The following is a 23869-nucleotide window of genomic DNA, read 5'->3' on the forward strand; positions in this document are numbered from 1 at the left end:
GTTGATGAGACACCTGACGGTCCGGCTCGTGTCGCAGTGCAGATCATCTGTCACCCAGCGAGAGTTGGCAGATTCGCTCGCCGCTGACTCACAGAAGTGGATTTTTAAAAAAGAACACCAGGTTAAGCCTGTTTTCGGAGTCCAAATTGGCAGAATGAGTGGGGCGCAGCAGACTTGCCGCCCTCTGAGGTAATAGCACTGTAATAACCCACTCTTCTTCCCTGTATAGAACACCGTGAGGAACGTGCACCACAGTGGACTAATAACCCGCTGTCAGCCCAGACAGAGCGGGGCTCCACCCCTCTCCCCCTGGGACGCCACCGGAAGCAACCGCTTCCACCGTTTGCTCCCCGGTGTCGGCGTTTGCTGGCGCGCCAGGACGCCTGCGGCTGGTGGGACAGCAGGATAAATGGTGTTACAGATTCACAGAGTCTTATCAGATGTTTGACACCTCCTCCTGAATTATTCACGTCCTGCACAATAAGCAGCCCAAGGCGGCGTTGCCGTTGTCTCAGTCTCGTCGCAGACGTGCTTAAACTCTGGTGCCTGTTAGGTTATTTGTCTTTATTTAGGCAGTTTACAGCTCTTCCAGATGGGAGGGGACTTTTCTCATCTTAGTGATGCTAACAGTGCAGTTAGCCAACATGATTATACTGGTTGGACAGATTTTTACCTCAGATGCAGCCATTGTTTACCTCCACGTGTGTTTTCCAACCCCTCCCATCCCGCTTCAGGTTCTTGTCATTGCGTGCAGACGGGTGTTATTGAGTCCGATCCGGCATCATTCCTCTTATCCTCGCCGTGACACGGAACCCCATCGGTTTTGTAATAAAGGTCTGAGGTGCAGCGTTTGACGGACAGGAAGAAGAGCCCAGCGCCAGCGTTTCGCCACGTTCCCTTGATTGACTCGTAAAACAACAACTTTTCTATATTCCTTATTGTGGTCACCTAGAATTCACCCCTAGAGTGTGAAAACAGTCTAAAGGTAACTTCTGTCACACCCACTTGAGGAGATTCTAAAGGAACGACATCAGAAAGCCGCTGTACAAATGAAGATTCTGCGTTTGAATGACCATTTAAGATCTTAATATAGTCTTAAAAGTGCCACTTTTCAATGGCGCTGCATATAAACGAACTATTGTGCATCACAAACACAAGAAAACAACGCGGATTCCTCACATGTATTTCTACAACAGCCTGAGCTCATTCTCCACCTCAGAATTGGGCCGCTCTCTCCGAAATGGGATTGATTTTCATTCGGCCTGTCCAGAATTGTTATTCACATTTTCCGCGAGTCCGTATCAGCCGTGACCTCAGCACGCGGCGGGAGATAAACCGCCGCCGCCCGCGTTGGGCGACCTATCAGAAGGACACCAGAATTACATTTGGGGGAAAGTGAGCCGTTGCATTACATTTACAGCATTTGGACGGCGCTCTTATCAGGAGCGGCTCGCTACGAGCGCACGGGTCGAATAAGATTAAATTCCAAGGTCACGGGCGTTTCAGGCAACAGGGGCGAGCGGACGAGCCGCGGCACTCAGACAAAAGATAGCAGCTATCGGATGATGACACCGCCGCCCCTGAACGGTCACCTGTGGCAGGGAAAAACAGCTGGGATGCAATTAAGTATCAAAATCAGGGGTGATGGGGGGGCTAATTTAACAGGCTGGTAGTTCAGGCACACAACTGGTAGCTGCTCGTTCCTCTGCGACGTTGTGACAAACAAATAAATGGATTTGAAGACAGTTTGAATGCATCAGCGTGAGCCCGGAGGGGGATTCATTCCCTTAACAATAACGGGATGATTAATCGGAATCAACAGGTGAGACTTCATCATTATTGTTGATGTAGAATCGTCTTTGGTGTCGTCGTTTATTCCTCGGGGTGATTGTAAGTGGCGGAAAGTTTTTCTGCCAGAGGTTTCTGGCGTGATCCTGCACCATCATCAGTGAGGGGGGGCAAAAAAGGCCCATTGCATATTATACACCTGGTTCAGCTTCACGTGTGCGGTTCAGCGGCGCTGCTATTAGCGCTACATTCTGTTTAATGCAAATAAGCGGACCCACAGCTGGGGCTGGGATCTCACCTGGGATTCACTTTCCTCAGGGGAAATGTTTGCTACCTGGTGGGACAGAACCTGGCTGGACTGAGGCCCCCCAGGCAGTATTCTTCAGTGCTTTGTCTCAGTGCATTTTTCAGAATGTGGGTGATGGTTGCAAGATGAAAAATGGTTCCAAAGGGGGAAGGCATGGAGGATGTTCCCCAGGGGCTACTGTTTGTCTCTGGATGTTTGTCTCTGGACCCCAACCCCCGCCCCCCCACCTTTAGATTGCAGCCCTTCAAACATGGGCAGGTCACCCTGTTGCTTGAATCACAAGCTCAGTGACGGATACGGGTGGTGAATCAAGATGCAGTGAAAATTGAACCCCCCCCTAATTGAGCGGCGTTATTGGCGCCGGGTGTTTACGTGGTCACGCTGATTTCCTGTCCGCCTGGAGCTGGCGTGTTCAACCCATTTCTTTCCCCACTTCCCTGCTACCTCACTCCTGCAGTTGCACACATCTATCTGCTATCAGTTAAACCTCTTCTTCCTTTTTTTTCTTCCCATTCCCGGCTGCTGAGCGGCTCTGCTGAAGGAGTTTGGGCAGAGCAACAGAGGGGATCAAGAGCACCAGAATAGCTGCTGAGAGTGTTTTACTCACTCAGTCCCCCAATGAGATTTTTTTTCATCCTGCATGAGGACTGAAATCAGTGACCTTCAAAGCACACTCTCTCATCTTAAGGCCCCTGTTGCTCTCATATCTGACAATGATGATACTCATGTGAACACTTCTGCAGCTTTATTTGATGTAAGCTTATTTCGCTCTCTCTCTCACTCTTTCTCTCTCTCTCTCTCTCCCTCTTTCCATGTCACTCATCCTCTCCCCCCCCCCCCCCCATTCCACAATCTTCCTCTGAGTTCATCAGCGGGCTGCAGAGCCGAATGGAGGTGTCTCCAGTTAATGCTCTGCTCCATGCTATAATCACCACAAGGCACTATAAAAACAGTGCCGCTCAGCTCGGAGGAGGTGGAGACCAGGTCCAGAGCGTCCTCGCAGTGAGCACACGTGAGGAAAACCTGATCCCAAATCTGGAAAAATGCAGGAGAATACCAGGAAGTGGAAGTTTAAACAGTCTAAAAAGCTGAAATAGATGCTCCCTAACCCCGCAAAACGAAGAGTGAAGCAAGCTGTTCCCAGTAAACATGACAGATTACCCAGATTGAGCTGCGGCCCCCGCGAGAGCGTGAAGAATGGAAACAGCCCGAACAAAGTGTTTGGTGTCAATATTATATCACCTGCTACGCACGAACAAATGAAACCAAATATTTCAAAGTGCTTTTTGGAGGCGCATGAGCCAAAACGGCCCCTCAGGCCAAGTTTCCCGTCATGACATCATTGATTGGAATTATTACAAGTCTCAAGGTGCATCATGGGAGGTCGTGTGTCATCAGTGTTGTTGTGTAGCTAATTTTCAATTTCTTCTCTGTGCTGTGAGGAAATTGCTTGGACCCCATGACGTTATTTATTCCACAGTTACACATTAACAGACCCAGATGTCTTGGAAAAGGTCCGATGTCTTTGTGTCCCTCTCAATCTGATTTATTATGTCCGTTTACGTCTGTGCATGTGTAAAAACAGGAGTTGCAACATGGGCGAAGCCCAAAGATGACAAACGTGGAGGGTAAATGGAGGACAACAGCAGCGTGTAGCCAGTTTTGCTCCATTAGTTCTCACATTAGGACAGCTAACGCTAAGACCGCGGTGTCGCCACATCCAGCAATGCCAGGATGTTACTGAGGTGTATGCAAACACATCAGATTGGTTTAATACAATTACTGGATGATGATACAACGACGGGATGCCATCCTAAGGAACTGTCCAACTGGAAGGACCCGGTGGAGAGATTCTAGCTCCACTCCAGCCTGGGAGCGCCTGGGAAGGGAGGGGGGGGGGGGTCAGCCCACATGGCCGAGGAACGGGAAGTCGGGGGAGCTTTGCTTGAGCTGCTGCCCCCATGATCTGATCTCAAATAAGCCAATGATGGATGATGGAAAGACAGCTGGCCGGCTGGCTGGCTGGTTGGCTGGCTGGCTGGCTGGACGGACGGACGGACGGAATGGATGGATGGATGGATGGATGGATGGATGGATGGATGGATGGATGGATGGATGGATGGATGGATGAATGGATGGATGGATGGATGGAAAGAATGTAATTAAATGAGCAAAAGATGATCAACACTCTGACTCCTCCTCTGGGGATCGTCTTTATGACTAAAGACGTGTTTGAAGTGCGGAACAATGCGTCTCTCCAGAAATATGGCGCTCCGATCCAGCCACGGTGGACTCTCTGCTGCCTGCGTTTCAGATTCGGGGCCTCTGCACATTTTTGAAGGTGCCGTCTCGAAGTTTTGCATAATCAAGCTGGATTAGAAGCGCTCGTGGATTAAGTGTTGGGTCTTTAGACACGTCCACCTGTGATTCCAGCGAAAGGATTCAGGCGGACGGTGCGACAGGCGGCATCGATGAGCCCTTTCGCTTCAGCACACTCACCACTTCCACTCATTGGTTCATCCGGATCATTTGAAAGATCGTTTCTGGATGCTCGTTCCCACAGAGGAGCGTCCCAGGGGCAGCGGGTTTCCTGGCGGTCGAAACACAATAACACAGATTGTGTCGGTGCAATTGGTGAATTTGAAGCTGGTCCTAATGAGGCTTTCTTAAAAAAAAGATTTTAATGAGAGTATCAATTGATTTCTGGAGTAAAAGAGATTTGGACTGAATAAATAACCAAGATGATTGATTTTCTTTGATAATTTACACCAGACGCCAGCTTTAAAGATGAGTGCTCTTCACAAACGGCTGAGGCATTCCTTTAATGTCACACGGTCTTTAAAAGAAGGGCGCAGTGGGAGGCGGCGTCCTGAACACTCTGGTGTCCTTAATAATGTTTTAAAGGGAGATAAAGTTTGGAATAAAAGCTGGGCTCAACTTGGAAACGTCATTTCTGCTCATGTACGAGTGAAAGCCCAGTTCAGAGGCGGTCAGAGGGGGCCAGACTGCAAAAGGGTGTCGCGTCGCTCGTGTATTAGCCATCGTTTTTGCTGTCCAGACAACGTGTTCGGCTGCTGCTCAGGACCGCAGGATTCCTGGGGGAGAGCTGCCAACGATGCAGTCGAAGTCGTGACTGGCGCGGCCCATCAAGGCCAAGCTGCTACTGGTTATTTTTGTTTTTCTCTCTTGCAGAGATTGAGAAATGTGAAGGCGATGACCTGAAAAAAGATGGCGACATGAAGAAATACCTCGACATCATCAGCAATAAAAACATCAAGCTCTCTGAGCGCGTTCTCATTCCCGTCCAGCAGTATCCGAAGGTAAGCGACGCCACCCAGCCTGCTTCCTGGTAGATCCGATCCTCGGAATCACGTCATGCGATGCCTTTACTTCTTTTTAACAAACACAGATGCAGGCGGACAAAATGAATCAGATTGTCTGGTACACACGTGCAGAAATACGTGGATTTGGTGCCGGCTAAAACCGCTTCACCACAAAGAACATCTCAAAATGTCAACTCTGTCTTCCACCTAGAAAGAAAAACAGGGAGAGAAAAGGAAGGAAAAAGCAACAACAAAGTTTTGTTCATGAGAGCGCTCCAGGGTATCGGGGGAGACCGATGATCATAAATCACCATGTGAGGGTTATTCTCACACGGTGTCCATGGTGACCAAACTTTGAGGCGTAGCGGACGAGGCGGCGGAGCGGCCGCAGGTGGAGCACCAAAAGACTTTACCGGCTCTGTAATCACAGAAACCTGCTCCCGTCTCTCGACAATACGACGGCACACATGGCAACAGAACACGTTTTTTTTGGGACTTTACACGTGGGGGTGGGTGGGTGTGGGGGGGGGGGTCGGTCATCTGGCGGCTAACATCTGAAACTCCACCATCATCGGTATTGATGGGCCCCGTTGTTCTTGCCTCATCTACAAATGTCAGTGTCATCAGGAGCAACACAGGCCTGTGTCCCGCTGCGTTGCCACGGCAACGTCTGTGTTCAGAGGTGAAAGCAGCAGTGTCCTTTGCAATGATGAAAGTCTGCCAATAATCCCCACTTTCTATAGGTGCAGAGCGTTTTTCCTCACACAACGACGCACATACACACCAAGGACCCCCCCCCCCCCCCCCCCCCCCTAGTTTATAATGAGCTTTATCACAGTTACACCTTCTGCTGTGCATGTCAGACAGGCATCGCACCTCTGGTGCTCACAAAAACACCTTAGAACATATCGACAAATAAGAAAACCCTCGAAAAGCCGCAGCCTTCGGAACGTTCTCGGGGTCGCAGACGTACACTTTTGTCCCACGTGTCTCTCAAATAAATCAATTTGCTGCTTCCTCCTCAGGATCAGTGTTGGGAAAGTAATTAAGCTGTGTTCAGGAACTCCTCACTCTATTACATTGATTAAAAATCTATATAAAATACCAAATGAGCCAGTTCCTGGGGAGGATCCACAATGACTCACAATGACATCTTCCTCCTCTCCTGTTTCTGCCTCATTAGGCACATTTCCTGCTGCACCGCTATGTCATTTCGAAGTTCTTTATGATTCTGAGCATTGAATTTTCAGATTACAAAGTGCATTAAGGAAATAAAGTTTATTCCCCAAAAGACATCATGCCACAAAAGACACGCGACGCTTAAACGCCACTGGAATCCTCCCATTTACGCTGATAACATTGTCAAACCAGCAGCACCCAATTAAATCATCAATCATCGCGCTGCCATTGATTTCCAGAGAGTTAAGGTTCCCCGGTGCCTGGCTGATGTTTAATGGAAACCTCTGGACACAGAAACGATGTGAGTCAGTAACTTTTTTTTTTATGGGTTCTCAATCCCGGTTCAGCGTAATGAACATAAATCTGTCAGCTCTGCAAAGTAAGCAAAGCGGCGCGGCCCAGAGGGACACGAGTGTTGTCCAGCATCAGCTTCTGTGATGTAGGCGCGCGGTCAGCACTGCACAGGAGTGCTGCGTCACTACCTCCGCCATCCTGGTAACGCTGCACTTTCAGCTAATGCTAATTAGCCACGGGAAGGGCCTCTTTGATCAAGCGCGCACGAGTAGCCGACGAGATGCAGCGAGGATGCAGTTCTGGGGTCAGACCTCTTCACTCTGATGACGCGCCTCTTTGTTCACAGTCCAGCAGTGATCTTTATTTTCCTTCTGGGTTACAGACTCCTCTGAGAGATGCAGCATGTAGACCGGTTTAACTGCTGTTGTGTTATGAGCGTTAGCCGTTAGCAGTGGTTGTATTTCATCAACTTGTTACAAGACTGCCTCCGATTGTGAATAAATATGCAACAGAATGTGGTTTGCTTCCCACCTGCTCGTTTTCCTGACCCGTATGCGTCCCAGTTTTTGCAGAAAAGCTCAGTACCTGAAAGACATTTGTTAGGAGGAACCCTAATAACTTATTTGAAATATTGCCAGCTGTCTGATGTAAAGAGAAAACAATGGCAAAAACAAAAAAGAACACCTCAGCACTTAGGGAATACCCCAACTCAGCATATTACAGTAGTGTTTGTCTTTACTTGGTTGTTCGCTTAGCGTGAAAAATGTAAACTTTCATTTTTGGTACTTTAATTTTGGGGCTGTGTTTAGGGCACACAGCTCATTAGCCAAACGACAACAGAAGCAAGAAAGGGCCTTTTTATTATAGATATAACAACATTCAGAAGCTCTTGGAATTGTGGGATATGAATGAAAAATGGCAGCTGAGATGAAATTTGTTGCAGGATCGCTTTCGTTAGAGTCAACTAGTCATCAATGGAGCCACATAATACACTTATTTTCCCCAGATAAAGACGTTTTAAAAAGGACATCCCATGATAACCCCGATAGCTGTAGATCTCTGAATCTGGTTGTGAGTCAGTATAGATTTGGGCGTTTTTTGCAGCGCTGTCTCCGACATGCACATTATACTTGTTGTCATTTTACAGCCTGAGAAGATGAATTGCTGCATCCTTGGCGTCCCGCTCCGCCGACTTTACCTTCATTTTAATATTCTCACGAAAAAGTGAGGAAAGCTATGGAATCGGGAGGGAGAGGGGACGCATCGGTAACTGTCCCGTCCCTGACACGAGTACAAATGGCGTGCTTACCGTGCACTTCTGAGTACCTGCAGCGCTACGTTACTCTACGGAAGGGGGGGGGGGCAGGTTTATATAATCGGCGCAGTCATTTATTATGCCTTAACTAAAATGTATCCTCCTCGCTTTAATGAGATAGTTTGATTACCACCTCATAACCTGGGGGAATAAGATTGATTTTCAATGTCTGATAATGTCGACTAGTCTGGCACAATTCTGTATCCAAGAGACTTTATTCCTTTTTTAAATTTAAATAAACTGAATTTTTTTTTTTTTTTCTGAAGCCGCTCAGTGTTCCGCCTTAACTGGCAACTGTGCAATTTATATACAGCCCGTGACATTCGAAAATGTGTTTTGTCCTCTTGGTTGTCACAGTTTTAAGCTTATCTGTCTTGAGTTATTATGACCTTTAAATATTGCAGCAGCTTTTCCACCAGTTGGAGATATTCCATTTTCCTCTGCCCGCAGATGTCGCCGTCCCAGAGAAAGGCCCTCCGCCGACAGGTGCTTTGCTTCGATAAGTGCTGAGTACAGGAGAGTGTGAAGTCAAATTAAGTGCTTACGCGATAGCATCGCCACGTCTCTTCAGGGATCCGCTCGGTTGCGATGAGTTTGTCCGCCACAATACAGCTCAGATAGAATAAGTGTTCCACACCCCCACGTTAACGTCGTCCACGGTGCAAGTCAACAGCACCCGAGGAGAGAAGACAAAAATGAGGCTTGATGCATCACACTTCCTGACTGTTACGTGTGTGTGTGTGTGTGTGTGTGTGTGTGTGTGTGTGTGTGTGTGTGTGTTGTGTGTGTGTGTGTGTGTGTGTGTGTGTGTGTGTGATTAACTTTGTTGTGGGTCTGTTTTATGCGAGTCTGTGCCTGCGAGTGTATTGATTTTATCCATACGGCTTCAGCCACCAACGGTGGCATTTGCACACCCGTTCGTGTCACTTGTAAACTTATTTTATCGGTGCAGAAATGTTCTGACATCTACGACAGCCGTTGTGTCTTTTGCATGCACATAAGCCAGCAGCTCTTTTATGGATACATGCATAATATATAGTTATATTTTCTCCCTTAGATTTGCAGCCCCGACACTGAAAAGGCTTATTTCATTTTAAATCACTTCCTTGTTTCTTTTATTCTTGAACACAAAACGTCTTAATGGACCTTTGCAACATTAAAGCCCTTTTAGTGTTATTGTCTCTCCTCCTTCACTTATCATAATCCTATGGCAATTTCTGCAATTAGAGCCGGCGTTTAGACTCCATCAAGGGCCAAATGCCGGAGCACAACAACATTCATGGATTAATATTGTGATGCGTTTGTGGTCCTCCCCTCCACCACACCAGCCTTATATTTGATTATACCGTATCGCTCGGAACGTCAGCGCAATCCATCGCTTTTTTCTTTGGATCCCGGGAGAAATCTCGCACGTCTGACCGGAGCTTCGGTGCAAAACAACTGTCTTTGAATCAGATCCCTTTCATTGATTTTCCTCTCCCTGGAAAGTTGAGCAGCCGACGCTCTGACAACCAAACGCGACCTGTCTCTACGCTGTCACCGTCAAAGGGCCCCTTCAGGGCCCTCGCAGCCTGTCGGCCTGATTGCGGTCCTGGTTAACGGATGACACTCGCAGCGCATTCGCCCCTTTATGAAAAGACAAATCTCCGCATGTTCCCGCAGCATCGCTGGGACGGCCTCTCTGCCCTTCCTCTCTTAACTCTGTGGCAGAGGAAAGTGAAGCGTACGTGTGTTCTGCTCAGTGCACATGTGACGAACCAGGAAGTGGAACGGATGGGACCCACTCCTGAGGTGTGATTAAAACAGAAACCTCTGCCTTAATACTTCTATCTGGGATAACCTGGACTCCCCACCGAGCACAGCTCACTAACCTGGCAAAGTACCTCACCGCATCCCGACGGCTCCCATTAGAGTCCATTAAAGGTGAACATCCCTTCGGTGGTGGTGGCGGGTCCGAAACGCCTACAGAACACACTGTCCCAGTTTGCATCAGCGTTGGCATCATTTAAACTGTAGAGTTCCATTTTAAAAGCAGAGTTGATGCTAAGATATTCCGTGAGATGGGAGGCCTTGTGGGTCACAATATTGACCCGTGGTGAGATATTGATTTGGCCGGCAGCAAGTTTCCTCCATGAAATAAACAACATTTTGGAATATCAAACTTTACATATAAATATTCCTGGCATTAAGAGGGCCGACAGCTGCAATACTCCTGTAAAAGATGACAATAGATGTGTTGGACTTGAGCGTTCTCTGTGGGTTCACATGTTCCGGATCGCTCCGGTTTAACTCCTCCCTGCAGTGGAAAACCCATCCATATGGGATGGGGGGTTCTTCACGGCAGCTTTGGCGAGCCCCACATCAACTTTCGGTCACAGAAATAGCCCCAGTGAGACCGCAGAGCGGCACCATAACGAAATAGGTGGTTCCTTTGTTTCAACTGTCAGGCAACAGAGTGGACCTGTAACACACGGATGCTAATATTATTACACCACTGTAGGCAGTTCGTCAGCGCTTGGTGCCGAGTTTTTATTTACTTATTTGCAGTGTGGTTATTCTACTAGTTTGCAGCATTCATCCTTAATATGCTGCCCATGGTGAGGATGATTAATGCACATGTTTAAATTGAGCTTTCTCGCGCCGCAGTGTGACCATCTCCCACTGGAAAGGCTGCGTGTGGTGGACGGTGCGTCTGCAGTGCTCCTACACAAATAAACCCGCCGGCGTGCCTGGAACTATTCTCGATGTCTCCGTCTGACTCTCAGCTATGGAAGCTGATTTATACAACAAAACAAAGCAAAAGCAGACGAGCAGCTTTGTGGCGTTAAGGTGGCGCGGCCGACCTGGTGCTGCACCTCCGGTTCTTGCCCTGACAGGCGTGCGAGCAACGCCCTCTCATCGATTATGAGCGGTATCAATCACAAAAGGTCTTAATTGAGCGTTTATCGCGTGAAGGTGCACTGAGAGATCGCCGGAGAGCCTCCTGGTTTCTCCCCTGAATTATTCTGCGTCTGAGGTGGAGCCGCACACGTTGCTTCTGTATCATCCAGTTAATACGGCGGTCTCTGCGGTTACCCATGTTGGGACAAGGGTGGGGGAGGGGCTGCACAGTGCATCATTTCAGACCTCATTTAACATTGTACCCTGTCCTCTTTCTAAAGCCCAAATTGCTCGCCGCGGAGCGCCCGTGTAGCTCCAGACATTCATTAGCTTAATGAAAACAGGCCAGTCTTCCTCCACCGCCCAGCGAGCGCCGAGGAGACCATCTGCTCCGACGCTCCCCGCCAGTCGCCAGGATGGTGCTGTCAAAGCGGAGAGAAGGAAAGTTGTCCGGCGAGGTGATCAGATCAGAGGTCAGACAGAGGACGCGGAGCGGCGGCTCCCTTAATCACAGGCCGTGACTCAGTATGCAAATGGCGTCTAATTCAGGCAGTTTGCGGAGTTGATTTGCAGCTGGCAGTCGCTCGGCCACAGCGGGAGAGTCTCTTCCATGAGGAGGTTAATATCTCTTCAGGATCGGGGGAGGAGGAGGCGCCGCGGTGGGCGGCTGACCACCTGTTCAGCTAGGGAGCTCTTCACCCTTCCAACAGCGATATTTGGAGGTTGTGATTTTATCACCAAAGCCCGGACGAGCTGGTTGAAGTCGGTTTACGGCAGGGAATGATTAAAATTCCCATCTTTCTTCAGAAATGACCCCTCTGACTGCAGGCGGGTTTTATGACTTTCACCCCTCGGATTAATCACCACTAATCTCGGCAGTGTTGCGTCCGTAACAAACCACAGCTGCGCTCCTCAATATGAATTCCAGCACAGCGAGAGGGAAATGATAGTCGGAGCCCGGGGGCTGCGATCTGATGGTTTGTCACCGGGATAGTATAACTTAATTTCCCACTGGGACGAAACTCATTATTTCTGAATGTGTCTCCACGATGACCTCTGGAACGATCTTGTGAACGTTATTGGTTTGTGGCAGCCGTGACATGGGTGACCGTCCGTCCCAGTAAGACACACGCTAACAGCAAAGTTCAAGCAAGTGGGCAGAACTGAAGGGGGGGGGGGTCAAAGGGGACGCTGTTTGGTCCAGCACATAAATAGACAGAGGGACTATTTGTGGGTTTGTAACCCTTCTTTCACCTTCTTTCATCATTATTTGCCCTTATCTTGACAAATTGATTGGAACTGCTGTTAAGGAGCCTGATTGCCTTTCCTCTCCCCCCACACCCCCTCCTGTGTTGCAGTTTAATTTTGTCGGGAAGCTGCTGGGACCACGGGGAAATTCCATGAAACGATTACAAGAGGAAACAGGAGCGAAGATGTCCATCCTCGGCAAGGGGTCCATGAGGGATAAAGACAAGGTTTGAATGATGAGCTTGTGTCAGAATTGAATCAGGTCCACCTTAATGGGTGAAATATTCAAAGAAATGATTGAACTTCCAACAGGGGAAAGAATGTGTGTTAAAGATGTTAGAGACACCGATGGGGCAGCAGAATTAATAGCTTCTAGTCAACAAACATATGTAGGAGACAATCACATTTCCCCTGTCTCTTGTATAATGGTATGTTCCGTGATAGTCGATTACAAATGCAGAGTAATGAGTCTCTTTTCCCGCTGACTCCGGCTCCCCTGGAGCCAAAGCCATCGCCATCTGAGGCTACCTGCTGGATTCAGCGCTCAGAACACGATTGAGTTGCCTCCCCCGTCATCACTGTAACCTAGACATGACAAAAGACGTGCAGAGTTTCCACCTCTTTAGTGAAATGAGAGCTTTCCTTCCACGGAGAGCGCGGTGAACGCACAGGCCGCCTCAGCGATCGATGAGCGCGTTGTGAAAATATATATCGCTTGGCAGATTTTACCAGGTGGCCGTGGAATCGGCGGTATCAGGTGATACTACTAAGTATCTTCTTAAGTATGTTTTAGTCACTGTGAGCTTTGATGCTTTGAAGTCAATGCGAAAGTGGATTTTATTTCACGGGACACATTAAGTTAAGGAATCAGCCGCTTCTCTCAGAGGACACGCCGCTGAGGTTCACCCCGTTCTTGCATTCCTACTCCAAAGGAGCGTTTCTTTAAAGCGCGTAATCATCCGGGTGAGCGAGCTTTTGGGGAAGTCAACTTAATAAGAGCCACGCGTCTTCAGAAACCAGCCAGCTTTATAATTAGAAATTAACACGTTCTGGCCTAATTGGGAGGCTGGAATTCTTCACCCCGACGCAGACACACATTCATTGCCTGAGACTTTCTTTGGCTGCAGCACAAGTTCATTTATAAATTTGGCTTCCTGCCACCCGGGTGCTGCATTCATTTGTCTCGGGGGTGCTCGCTGCTCTGTCTCATAGCAACTCTACACAAACTCTTAAGGGACGCGCTGCACCTTCTGCTTGCTGGGTGAGCTAAATGAAACCTAAAATGTCTTCGACTCACACGAGGTTTGACGGCGGTTTGAGCTGCGTTCTGCAACAAGCGGCTCTGGCTGCGATACAACCCCAGCGACCGATTTCCTGATTGTGATCCTGATTGCACGAGTGCCGCCAGATCACATCTAAAGGACTAAAGGTCACCGCTGGGTGTTCAAAACCAGGAGCTTAACCACGTAACGTCGCCGCCACACACTTCTGCCGCCTCATCCAGGTCAGACGCGCAGACGCAGCTGTTCTATAACAGGCGTCTGAGGCAAAGTCAAATGTGACTCACATATCGGCCGCCACCCTTGAGTCCTTGAAGCGAAGCTCTCAAAACTGAGTACAGCAGAGGACGAGTTCAGATTTTTGTGCTCTTGCTTCTTTGTGATGGCCTGACCGAATGTTCCAGAATGTTTTCGGTGTCCAGCAGCTGAGGCGGAACAGCGCCTTCGCTAAGAATTGACTTTCTCGATTTAACTGGCTCTTCTTGAACGCCGTCAGGATAGGCTGCAAGCGATCCTACAGATCTTTTTAAACCTTTTAAGCCGGAGTGAAGCCTCGAGCGGGGCCCCGCGGGGCCCGAGGTAAGACCTTACATGTGATTGGGCTTTCTTTGTCCGGGAATTGTCTTGTTTAAAAGATTTCTGGGTTTGATCTGAATTAATCGTGCGGAACAAACAATTTAAATCAATTTGTGGGCCTGACAAAGGTTTTTAGATGCAGCAATGCACATATTTTATTAACAGATGACTGAAATAGGTTTCAACCACCCACACAACAATCAACAAGCACTTCCCTCCATTTTCCTGCTGGCTTTACTGTGCACTCAGTATCAGTACGTGTCTGTGTCGCTATAACAACCAGACATGCTGAAGTGGAGGAGCAGCCCGTCACAAAACAAGGCCGTGTAGGGGCCACGGGTCTGTTTTAGTCGGCTTCTTGAAAGCATGACCTGAAAAGTGGTCTAAAAGGTCACGACGGCTTACTTTCGCCCGAATAAGGAGTCTGTTGCTCTAGAGTTCAGGTTGCTGCCCGTATTCAATCCGCTGTATTGCTAATGCTGTTTTGGAGCGACGCCACGAACGACTTCAGAAACGTGGGAAAAGCCGCTGATGAGAGCTTCCTTTGTGTCAGCTTCTGTTACACAGCGAGTTCTCCTGCGAGACGGGCTGCAATTATTCCTCGGAAGTTGAGTTAAGTCTCTCATAAGTGAAGTGAAATCCTTGTATTCCGAGAGCTGTGAGGGAAGGCGACAAGGTGTCACGGCGTGTTACTTTGGAAGAGAAGGGCTTCGTAGCGAACGGAGCCGTTTGCTAAAGCGCGCAGCTTCGCGCTCGCTGCTGCCGCTGCCTACATCTGTGCGGTGGCCTTGAGTTGCTCATCCTCCCTCTGAACCATCACCACTGTTTTGCAGGATTGGTTTTTTGTTTTTTTTTGCAAGCCATCAAAAATCGGTCTCTCCCTTTGATTGGACAGCCGCACTCTGGATTAGCATTCAGCCTCTTGAAACCCGTTCTCCTGGGAGCAAAGTCAGGCTAATTCTGATTTTCGTCGAGTGGCACATATTGATGAATAAGAACCATAGAATTTTCATTAAGCACGTTGCCCTGACAACGTAATAACCTGGCCCAGGCTTTTATTTTTAACTCAGTGTTTCCTCAACCTCCTGCTCACCAGGATGTCTGAGAACCTCCACAGACTTCTGCTCATTTATGTTAGTTAACCCCAGAGGAAAGCCTCCAAATGGATGCAACAGGAGGATGCAACTGCTCTGGATGTTTAAGGGTGACATGACCTCGGGTGTCCTCTGTCGATGAGACAGCCCATACATGTGAAGCTGTGTCAGCCTCACAAACACGAGAGAGGCCACGTTTCCCCCAGCGTGTGTAAAACGCCCGATGAAGTTATCAGACAATATCTTGTCAAGGATCGACGGATCTCTTCGTTCCGCGCTGCGTTATGAGCTCGGAACACTTCCTGCCCCTTCCCGACTCAATGTCCTTCTCGATATTTTCAATTCCGTGAAAAAATACAGGAGTCTAGACAACGGGAGAGAATGGAGGATTACCGCGTCTGCAGTCGGCTGCCAACACTTCTGTCTGCATTTGCAGGAGCGCTGCAACATTTTTCATTCACGTTCCGTTCAGCTGTTGACAGCCTGATATTGTTTTTCCCGTATAAATAAATAGAGTGCAATAAAATGTCAGGTTGAGTCGCGCTGACAGATGCGTTGTGCTGGGTTTTAGGTCCATTTTAGTCCCTTTAAAGGTGCCCTTTCTGTTTCAAACAAAGAGAATTCATTAGGTGAAGATGCCCTGTCTTAAACACACTGTTTTAATAAATGCAGTTGTCGATGGATGCATATTTGTATTATGGAGAACAATGAGTGCTTATCGAGCTCCAGAATGTGTTCTGTGTCTGTTTGTCACAGGAAGAAGAATTACGGAAAAGTGGCGAGGCCAAATATGCTCATCTGAGCAACGATCTCCACGTTCTAATTGAAGTGTTTGCCCCACCTGGAGAGGCTTATTCCCGCATGAGTCACGCCTTGGAAGAGATTAAAAAGTTCCTAGTTCCAGTAAGTTTGTCATTTTTCCCCCCCTCCCTACTAATATGAATCTTTTGTCACATATAATCCAGACTCATTACTGCCGACTGGATCGTTTTTCCACTGGGCTCCTTTCATTCCCTCACGGATCTTTTGCATTTATGTGCCGTTTATGAAAGAAGAGTCACGTATTTACCAATTAAAGAGGAACTATAGAGCTTCTCCCTAAACTTAAAACCCAGAGAACTCATAATTAGTGCCCACTTACTGAGTAAAAAAGCCAGAAATGCTTAGCAAATATAGCACAACTGTGAAAGTAGTCTAAAAAAAACATATTTAATCACCACAGCAGTACAAGTACACCCCATTTTCACTAAAGTTCTTCTGAGTGAACACAATTTATCAGTGAAGGCCACGCATTATAAAGCCCGTGTGACAGACAGACAACCAGAATCAGGTTTTTCCATCAGTCCTCTCTGATTATTGAAACTTTCAGACTCATTTATTCTGCCTTAAGTGTGTTGTGCATTAAGTACCTTTGCATTTAAGTTGGAAGCAGTGATACTCCCGTTTTCCTCCCGCCGAACACGTCACTCCGGAGGCCAAACAATTTGCATGGAAACTGAGGCTTTGCAAAACACCCCTGCAGCCCATATTTGAAGAGGCTCGTGTAAAAATGCATTTCTTAGAGTGGTAATTAACACCCTGGACATTTTCCTCCGACTGGCGAGGTCTCCACCCGACGGCTCGCTCACGTCTTCCGCGTCCTCTGGTGATGAAAGGTCAGCCGGCGTCTCTCACTGTTTACTGATCAGCGGGAGCTCCAACATGTTGTTTTATAAAACACTTTGCCTCTGGATGATAATGCCTCCGACCGAGAGAGCCTCATCTTTCACTTTAATTGCAGTAACTTGGGTATAGATGGGTATTGTGTTTTCTAAATTTCCTAATTAGTGTGCACGCAGGACTGGCTGCAGCGTGCCGCTTTTTAAATTGGAGCCCACACAGAAAGCTGTTTAGGCTTGAAAGCACTGTGAATCTTTTATGCTAATTTAGTGTAGGGTGCTGGGAGAGAACAAGCTGAATAGGATTTACCAAGTGACAAATAATTACTGCCTGGTACAAACCACGAATAATGAATGAAACATGTTTAGTATCGCTGCTGCAAACTATAAACAGGCCTTCAAACATTGTCATAAAACTCTCACACGGCTGTAAATGTTACCTCTAAAGACGCTTCCTTGCTTGTTTATCCTTTTTCTTTGTCCTTAAAAGAATCCAGGGATTGTAGTAAAACAAACAAGGTCTCTTTTACTGTTAGGGAGGTGGCCAGCGTTGCTCAGTAACCATGGTGACAGATGTTATGGGAATCCTGCTGCTCAGTAATAGACAGAAGCCAGACTGAGAGGAAGCGTCGATTACAGCTAGAAATTGGTCAATTTGTTTGAAACAGTACTTAATAAAATGATGGGTTTAGGGTAGAACTGCATATATACATAATAAAATATTAAATAGTTCAGCTCTAAAGCGTCCTGTAACTGGAGCAACAGAAGAATGAGTGTTTTTGAGCCAACTGAGAGAGTTTGTTCGCATATTCAAAATTCTTACTTTATTCGTCAACTTGATTGCGGAACATTGCTAATTCGGCACCGGTTTCCTGCTCAGTGATGAGATGCACATTATAGAACACAGGAAAAAGTCAATAAACGGTGATAATTGTAGTCGCCGATGAAAGAAAGTGTGATTTCAGTGAATAATAGAGAACGTGCTGTTTTGCTGCGAGGCCATTTAAAGCAGATGTTTACGCGACTGAGAAAAATGAAGCACGCGGTGCAATCAAACACTTGCTGATAATTAGCAGTGGGTCCAAAGGTTCAAACGGTTGTTTGTGCAGAAACAAAGCTATCGAGTTTAAGATGCATAAATGCTGCAGAAATACTCGCGAGCTCTCAGGAGGGACTGGCCGTTATTAGTTTTGAAAGAGTGGATGTGAGAGTAATTATTTCGACAACAAGCGTATCAGGAAGACTTTGTGGTTTGGTTTGTACAACAAATGAAAAGTGCAGATCAAGGAATCGGCAGCTGCTAACGATGCGGTGAGATGAGCATGTTCGGTCTCCACGTGGATCACGGTGGGCTTTTTTCTCTGCCCCTCTCATGCCAACGGCTGGAGGTGATCGATGCTCGTGTAGCGTGGCTTATTTATTTATTCAGCTTTTGCACATCAGCTGCCAACATTTCAATTAAAAACCGCGTCTCCTCCAAACCAGAGTCCATTAATTCACCCACTCAAGTCCTGCGGTTGGGAGGGATGAAGTGTCCGAATCAGTTCATCGTAACGCTGACACTGAATACGAAATGACTCCAGATATCAGTTCTGAATGAAATGTAATCTGCTCTTTGGTCTCACTAGATTACCATTACTAAACATGATGAACATCCTAAAGTTTGTTGGTAACCTGTGAAATATGGATTTTCCTGTCATTTGGTTAAAAGCATTAGATCCTTTGGCGCATTTTAAACTGCGCTTTCCAAGAATGAATGACTGAGAATATCTATTTTTCATAATGTGATTAGAAAAGGGGATGACGGTGTCACATTTTTGCCTTTCTTTCATCATTTAGGGCCAAAAAAATAAAAAATCCTTTTCAACCTTAGGTAGCGATGCTGCTGGGCTCCGCGATGTGTTTCCGTGGAAAAGCCTGTTTATCTGTCAGCAGTGACAAGATAATGAAGGCCGCTTTGTCGACCGCCGCGTCTGCTGTGTAATGATCTGTGACGTGTTCGATAACAGGTCGCGGGGAAAAAAAAGGCCTTAGACCGAGATAAAGCCGTTCCACAAAACCAAAATAGATAATTGCGCGGCAGAAGAAGGTTATTTGGATTTAACTCAAATGCTGTGTGTTTTTGCTTTACAAAGCTGGTTGTGTGACAATTCCTTTTATTTCTATATGAGAGAGAATAACGTCATAAGGCAAACCTACTGGCGATCAACTGCTCCTTTCCGTCTTTCCTCTGCATCTTGTCTCCACTTATAAGCAAAGAGAACCATTTTTCACCCCACGTGTTTCCTGTGCACGTCAATACAGTTTTTATGTGATGGCTTCCATGGCTGTTGCGAGCAGCCGTTTCAGTCAGAAGACAAATGTGCTTGTTTTTCTCTCTCTATAAGAGCCGCTGTATGTTGTTCTCGCAGGACTATAACGATGAGATCAGACAGGAACAGCTAAGAGAACTCTCGCTGTTAAACGGCTCCGACGACTCCAGCAGGGGGAGGAGCGCGCCAGCGAGGAGCGCACGGCCGGCCGCGGCGGCTTCCGTCAGGTAAAAGGAAACGAGTGAATAAGGTCACTGACAGTCACAAACGCTTGTAACAACATGCACCCACAGTCACGGTCACACAGTCACGGTCACACAGTCACGTTCATCCTATAATATTCATCCAATACAGGAGTGATAGTCAGCAAAACATCAGGTAAATGTTACTTAAACAGCCCAAAACCAGCCACGCCTGCTTCGATAGGCTTTACAAAAGCGTTTCCTCCCAAATGAAGGAGGAACCACAGACAGAGGGTGCCCCCCCCTCCAAAAACACATTAAAAATGAATCACTAACCCGCAGGATAATATGCAAAATAATGTGCAAACAGCTGTTACAGTGGAGGGAAACATGATTGGGCCCAGACAGTTAATCCGTCACGCAGAGACCATTCAATCCAACTTTATTTACATGGCAGATGTTACAGCCAGGGTGGTCTCCAGGCGCGTCACAGTCACCCCCGACAAGTCCCCCATCAGTGGCAGGGATAAACCTTGAGTCAAGCCAGGATCCTCCTGATGGAGGGGGGGGGGGGGGCAGAATGGGGGAGGAACAGAGACAGACTTGGAGTGGCATCGCATCCGCTGGGAAAAGTTCCAGAGCTGTCGGAAACTTTTTTTTGAGGACAAGCTCCTTAGTCTGTCCGGCGAGGGCGGTCCGGATTATCCACCCATGCATGGGAGTTTAGGACGTGTCCTCCTCTCCATCCCAGCCTTCCTAATCACTTTAGTCAGTCTGTTACTGTCAGAGCGCCGGACACAACAGAACACTGAGAATGCAAACGTATGCAAAGATTCCTCATCCATATTCACCACCTTTAATCATTTTGCATTTTAAAGCTACGGTCGTCTCGTGGATTGCTGCTAATTAACTGACTGAGAAACAATGTGGGAGTCGCAAAAGTTTCACGCAACATTATTTGCAATTAAAAGCTTGCGTACAATCTCCATATTAGTGTTCCGCATCGAAAGGAGATCATTTAGTAGATACAGGGAACCCATACAGAGCCTGATGTTACTGCCTCAGCTTCCTTTTTAGAGGAGAATGTTCTCAAACTTCCTTGTCAGTCTCTCCCGAGGAGCAGGTACGCTTCCCCATGACAGCCTGGCCTAATTTAGCCACCGCATGTAAATGAGCTAAATCCCACAGTAACACGGGGAGCCCCAAAATATGAAGGCAGCAGCACTTCACTACCCAGAGTTGTTCCTTATGGTGCACAGATAAGCAATTATTGTAAATCTCCATGAAAAATATGCGCCGGTATTTCAGGATCAACAATGGGCTGTTACTTAGTGCTGGAGGAAGAAAGGGTGCGCTGGCCCACCTACATCACGCCGCTGTTCAAATGTGAAGTTGGGAGACAATAGATTGCTTTGCGGCACTAAACCCAGCGTCCAATCCCCGCGGAGGTTTATTACTGAAAAAGTCACACCTTCGGAGGAAAATATGCAGTAAATTACCAGTGCCCGGATGAGTCCTTCACATGTGCCGGCTCTCGGGTGGACGGCGCTAATGAAGCCGTCGCTCTTTGGAAAGTAAAACAAGCGGCAGCGCTGTCCGACTGGGGCGCCGTCGAGCTTTGCGCGTGTTTCCAGCGCGCCTCCGGCAGAAGAAGGTGCGAGTTCCTGCGAAACGCGGGTTGGGATCCGCGCCGTCCCGTTGAAATAAGCGAGACGTGTCCTGCGGGCATGTTTGCAGAGCCTGGAAAGAGACAAAGTGACGTTCCTCGGCAGGCCGAAGGTCACGAGGTCTTCCTCAGTGCCGGTGGAGGTTGTGTTTGTCCTGTGTTTCTCTGCTGCACATATAGACAGGGGTTAAACAGACGTTTCACCGTCACCACCACATTTTCTTCAACGAAGAGCGCCTCGGATCCAAAGGATGCCCTGTTTGCCCACTTGTTTTTTCTCTATTTTAACCAGGGGCCACAGAGGCACAGGAAGGAGAGCGACAGCTGCGGCGCCTCGGGGGACAGCCGCGCACAGCAAACTTCCCACGACCGGTTTAACGAGGGAGGCACAAGCTTCCAGAGCCAGGGGGGCAGCAGGGAGCACTGGGTACAGGCCCCCGCTGTTGGCCGTCACACACGAATCATATAACAATTACGTAAGTCAAATCCTCTTTACACAAGAGTGGAGCCGGTCGTAAATCTGTTTGAACTGTGCAATTCAGGCCCCTTAATGTGGTTTATTGTGTTCGGATGGAGGACTAGGGGGCGTTCAGGGACATGCTTCCACATTACGGACAAACAAGATATATTTAGTTTTTTTTTATTGAATTCACACCTGTAGTTATGTGAACATAACCCCAGTCTTGCATGTATTTGATGTAGTGAGCTCAGCTCAGGAGAGTTCAGAGGTGTTCGGTCAGTCAAATTGTAATATTTGGCCAATGGTTCATGGTCGAAAATGCAATTGCTGTGAAAATAACACCTTTATACCCCCTGATATTCTACAGTCTGGCTAATATATTTACTGTACATGTGTAACATATTTAGTTGTGCTGAGTGGACCTAAAACAGTATAAAAGCACATTTGCTGGTATGCAGTACTGTGCCACACAGACAGGGGGCGTGTGTGAGCCCACAGGTTTAAACAGGTTTGAACTTTATTTGTTGTTTTTATTATTGTCCTTTTGTGGACTTTATAATTGATCACAGCGTCAAAGGAAAATCATTTTTCATGTACAGTAAAAACTTAGATCTGGAATCGTCAACCTCCGCCCCCAACTGTCCCGTCTCTGGTGCTGGCGCGCCGCCATCATCTCGCTTTAGGCAGGTATCCTTTACAGCGCACGCGTTCTGGGTTTGGATCAGTGTTTTGGATGTAGCAGCTCGGGGCTCCATTAACCGTGACAAATCTCTCGTCTGACCATTGTACACCTGCTCACGGAATCACATCCTTCAGCCTTTAAACATGCTGATTTAAAGAGCTCTGGACTTTTAGAGAAGCAGACGTGTTTATACTCCACAATAGAATAGAATAGAATAGAATAGAATAGAATAGAATAGAATAGAATAGAATAGAATAGAATAGAATAGAATGAGAAAATGCACATTATGGGCTCCCAGACCAGACCAGATAGGTTTATTCTGCAAGCACTGGTGGGTTCCTGTAAAGAAAACAAATCATTACCAAAGAAGACATTATGTTCAGAAAATGTAAAGCAGATTCTCTGGGAGGTTCCCATTGTGATGTGTAAGCTTTACTCCGAGGACCCATCTATAACTTCTCACACAAAGCAGAGATCCTTCTGTTAAGAAAAAAAAAGTCAAAGCTGGTTAAACCTGAATCTTGGAAAATTTCTCAAGGTCGTGTTGGAAGGATTACACAAGGTGAGCCTTTCCAAATGAAAAAAGGCAACACTTTTCCGAGTCGATTTTTTCTGAGGCTTCCCGCTAAAGCCCCCGTGTGCTGGCAACTGAAGATTGGTCTGTCTGCACGGGGAAACGCACAAGCGCGGCCTCATTACCAAACCAAATTGAGTTCTGATGTCGACTCTGTGTATTTCTGAGGAGTAAAAAGTGCAGCGTTCCTTCTCTTTGTAATTGGAGGCTGGGAAGAGGGGCGGAGGCGCAGAGACAGGGGATTAGAGAAAGATGAGTTTGTCCCGTACGCTTCCCCCTCTCATATCTCACTTCTGCTATTTTGCTGGGCTACATTACACAATTATCTCTGAACATGTTTCATAAGGAAAGGTCCACTTCCTCCATTGTTCCATCTCCGCCGCCAGAACTCTGCAAGGCATCATCGGCTCTGTAGATGCATCTTTGTCACCGACAACACAACGTGCACATTTATCCACAGAGGGCCACGGTAGCGTTACGCGCTGCCGTGCGTTCGGGTATCGTATAAACGGATGATTGATGGACTCCTGTCAAACCGGGAGCCCGCCTCCCAAAAGTGATAACATTAGAATATCTGTAATTATATCTAATCGAAGGCTCTATTGATTTCAATCTTAAATGGAGGAGGCGGGGAAGCTGACACCTCCCGCGTGTCACTCTGTGCTCCACAATTTATGACCACAGCATTTGCTCTTCCTCGCCCTCACAAAAACCTCACGCTGCCGGGTCCCTTTGTTCCTTTGGAGCCGGGTTCTTTGTGCGCAGCGATTCGGGCCCAGCGTTGCCGCATCGCCCTGCTTCACACGCCTGACACTGAAAACATAAATCAGCAGTTTAACGTCTGGAAGTCTTTTGTTTTTACCGAGGGAGTTTAAGGTCAAACGGACTCAGGTGGGTGTTTCCACGCTGATTGGCGAGAGAAGTGGGACGAACCTGCTGCTTCTGCTGCAAACGTCTTATTTTAGGGTCATTTTGCTAAACATGACAGATGCACGTGTTGTTATAGTCAATAGTATTGATATTAGTATAATCAGCAGTGGGTAGAGCCAGT

The 23869-nt window shown here is 47.5% G+C and overlaps 1 protein-coding gene across 12 annotated transcripts in view; it reads left to right on the forward strand.

Moving 5' to 3' along the window:
- The window catches only part of khdrbs2 (KH domain containing, RNA binding, signal transduction associated 2), a 39667-nt gene that overhangs the window by 1302 nt on the left and 14496 nt on the right, over window positions 1-23869 (forward strand). For all 12 annotated transcript variants that reach the window (XR_008952638.1, XR_008952640.1, XR_008952635.1 and 9 more), the window contains exons 2-6: window positions 5288-5415; window positions 12445-12561; window positions 16041-16187; window positions 19354-19481; window positions 21395-21578. Coding sequence is in view for 1 of the 12 variants with exons in the window: in XM_057047359.1 (XP_056903339.1) it covers window positions 5288-5415; window positions 12445-12561; window positions 16041-16187; window positions 19354-19481; window positions 21395-21578 (704 nt within the window). In the remaining 11 variants the exon portion in view is untranslated. The remainder of the gene's footprint in view (window positions 1-5287; window positions 5416-12444; window positions 12562-16040; window positions 16188-19353; window positions 19482-21394; window positions 21579-23869) is intronic.

This window comes from Takifugu flavidus, chromosome 11 (genome assembly GCF_003711565.1).
Source record: "Takifugu flavidus isolate HTHZ2018 chromosome 11, ASM371156v2, whole genome shotgun sequence".
Lineage (NCBI taxonomy): Eukaryota > Metazoa > Chordata > Actinopteri > Tetraodontiformes > Tetraodontidae > Takifugu > Takifugu flavidus.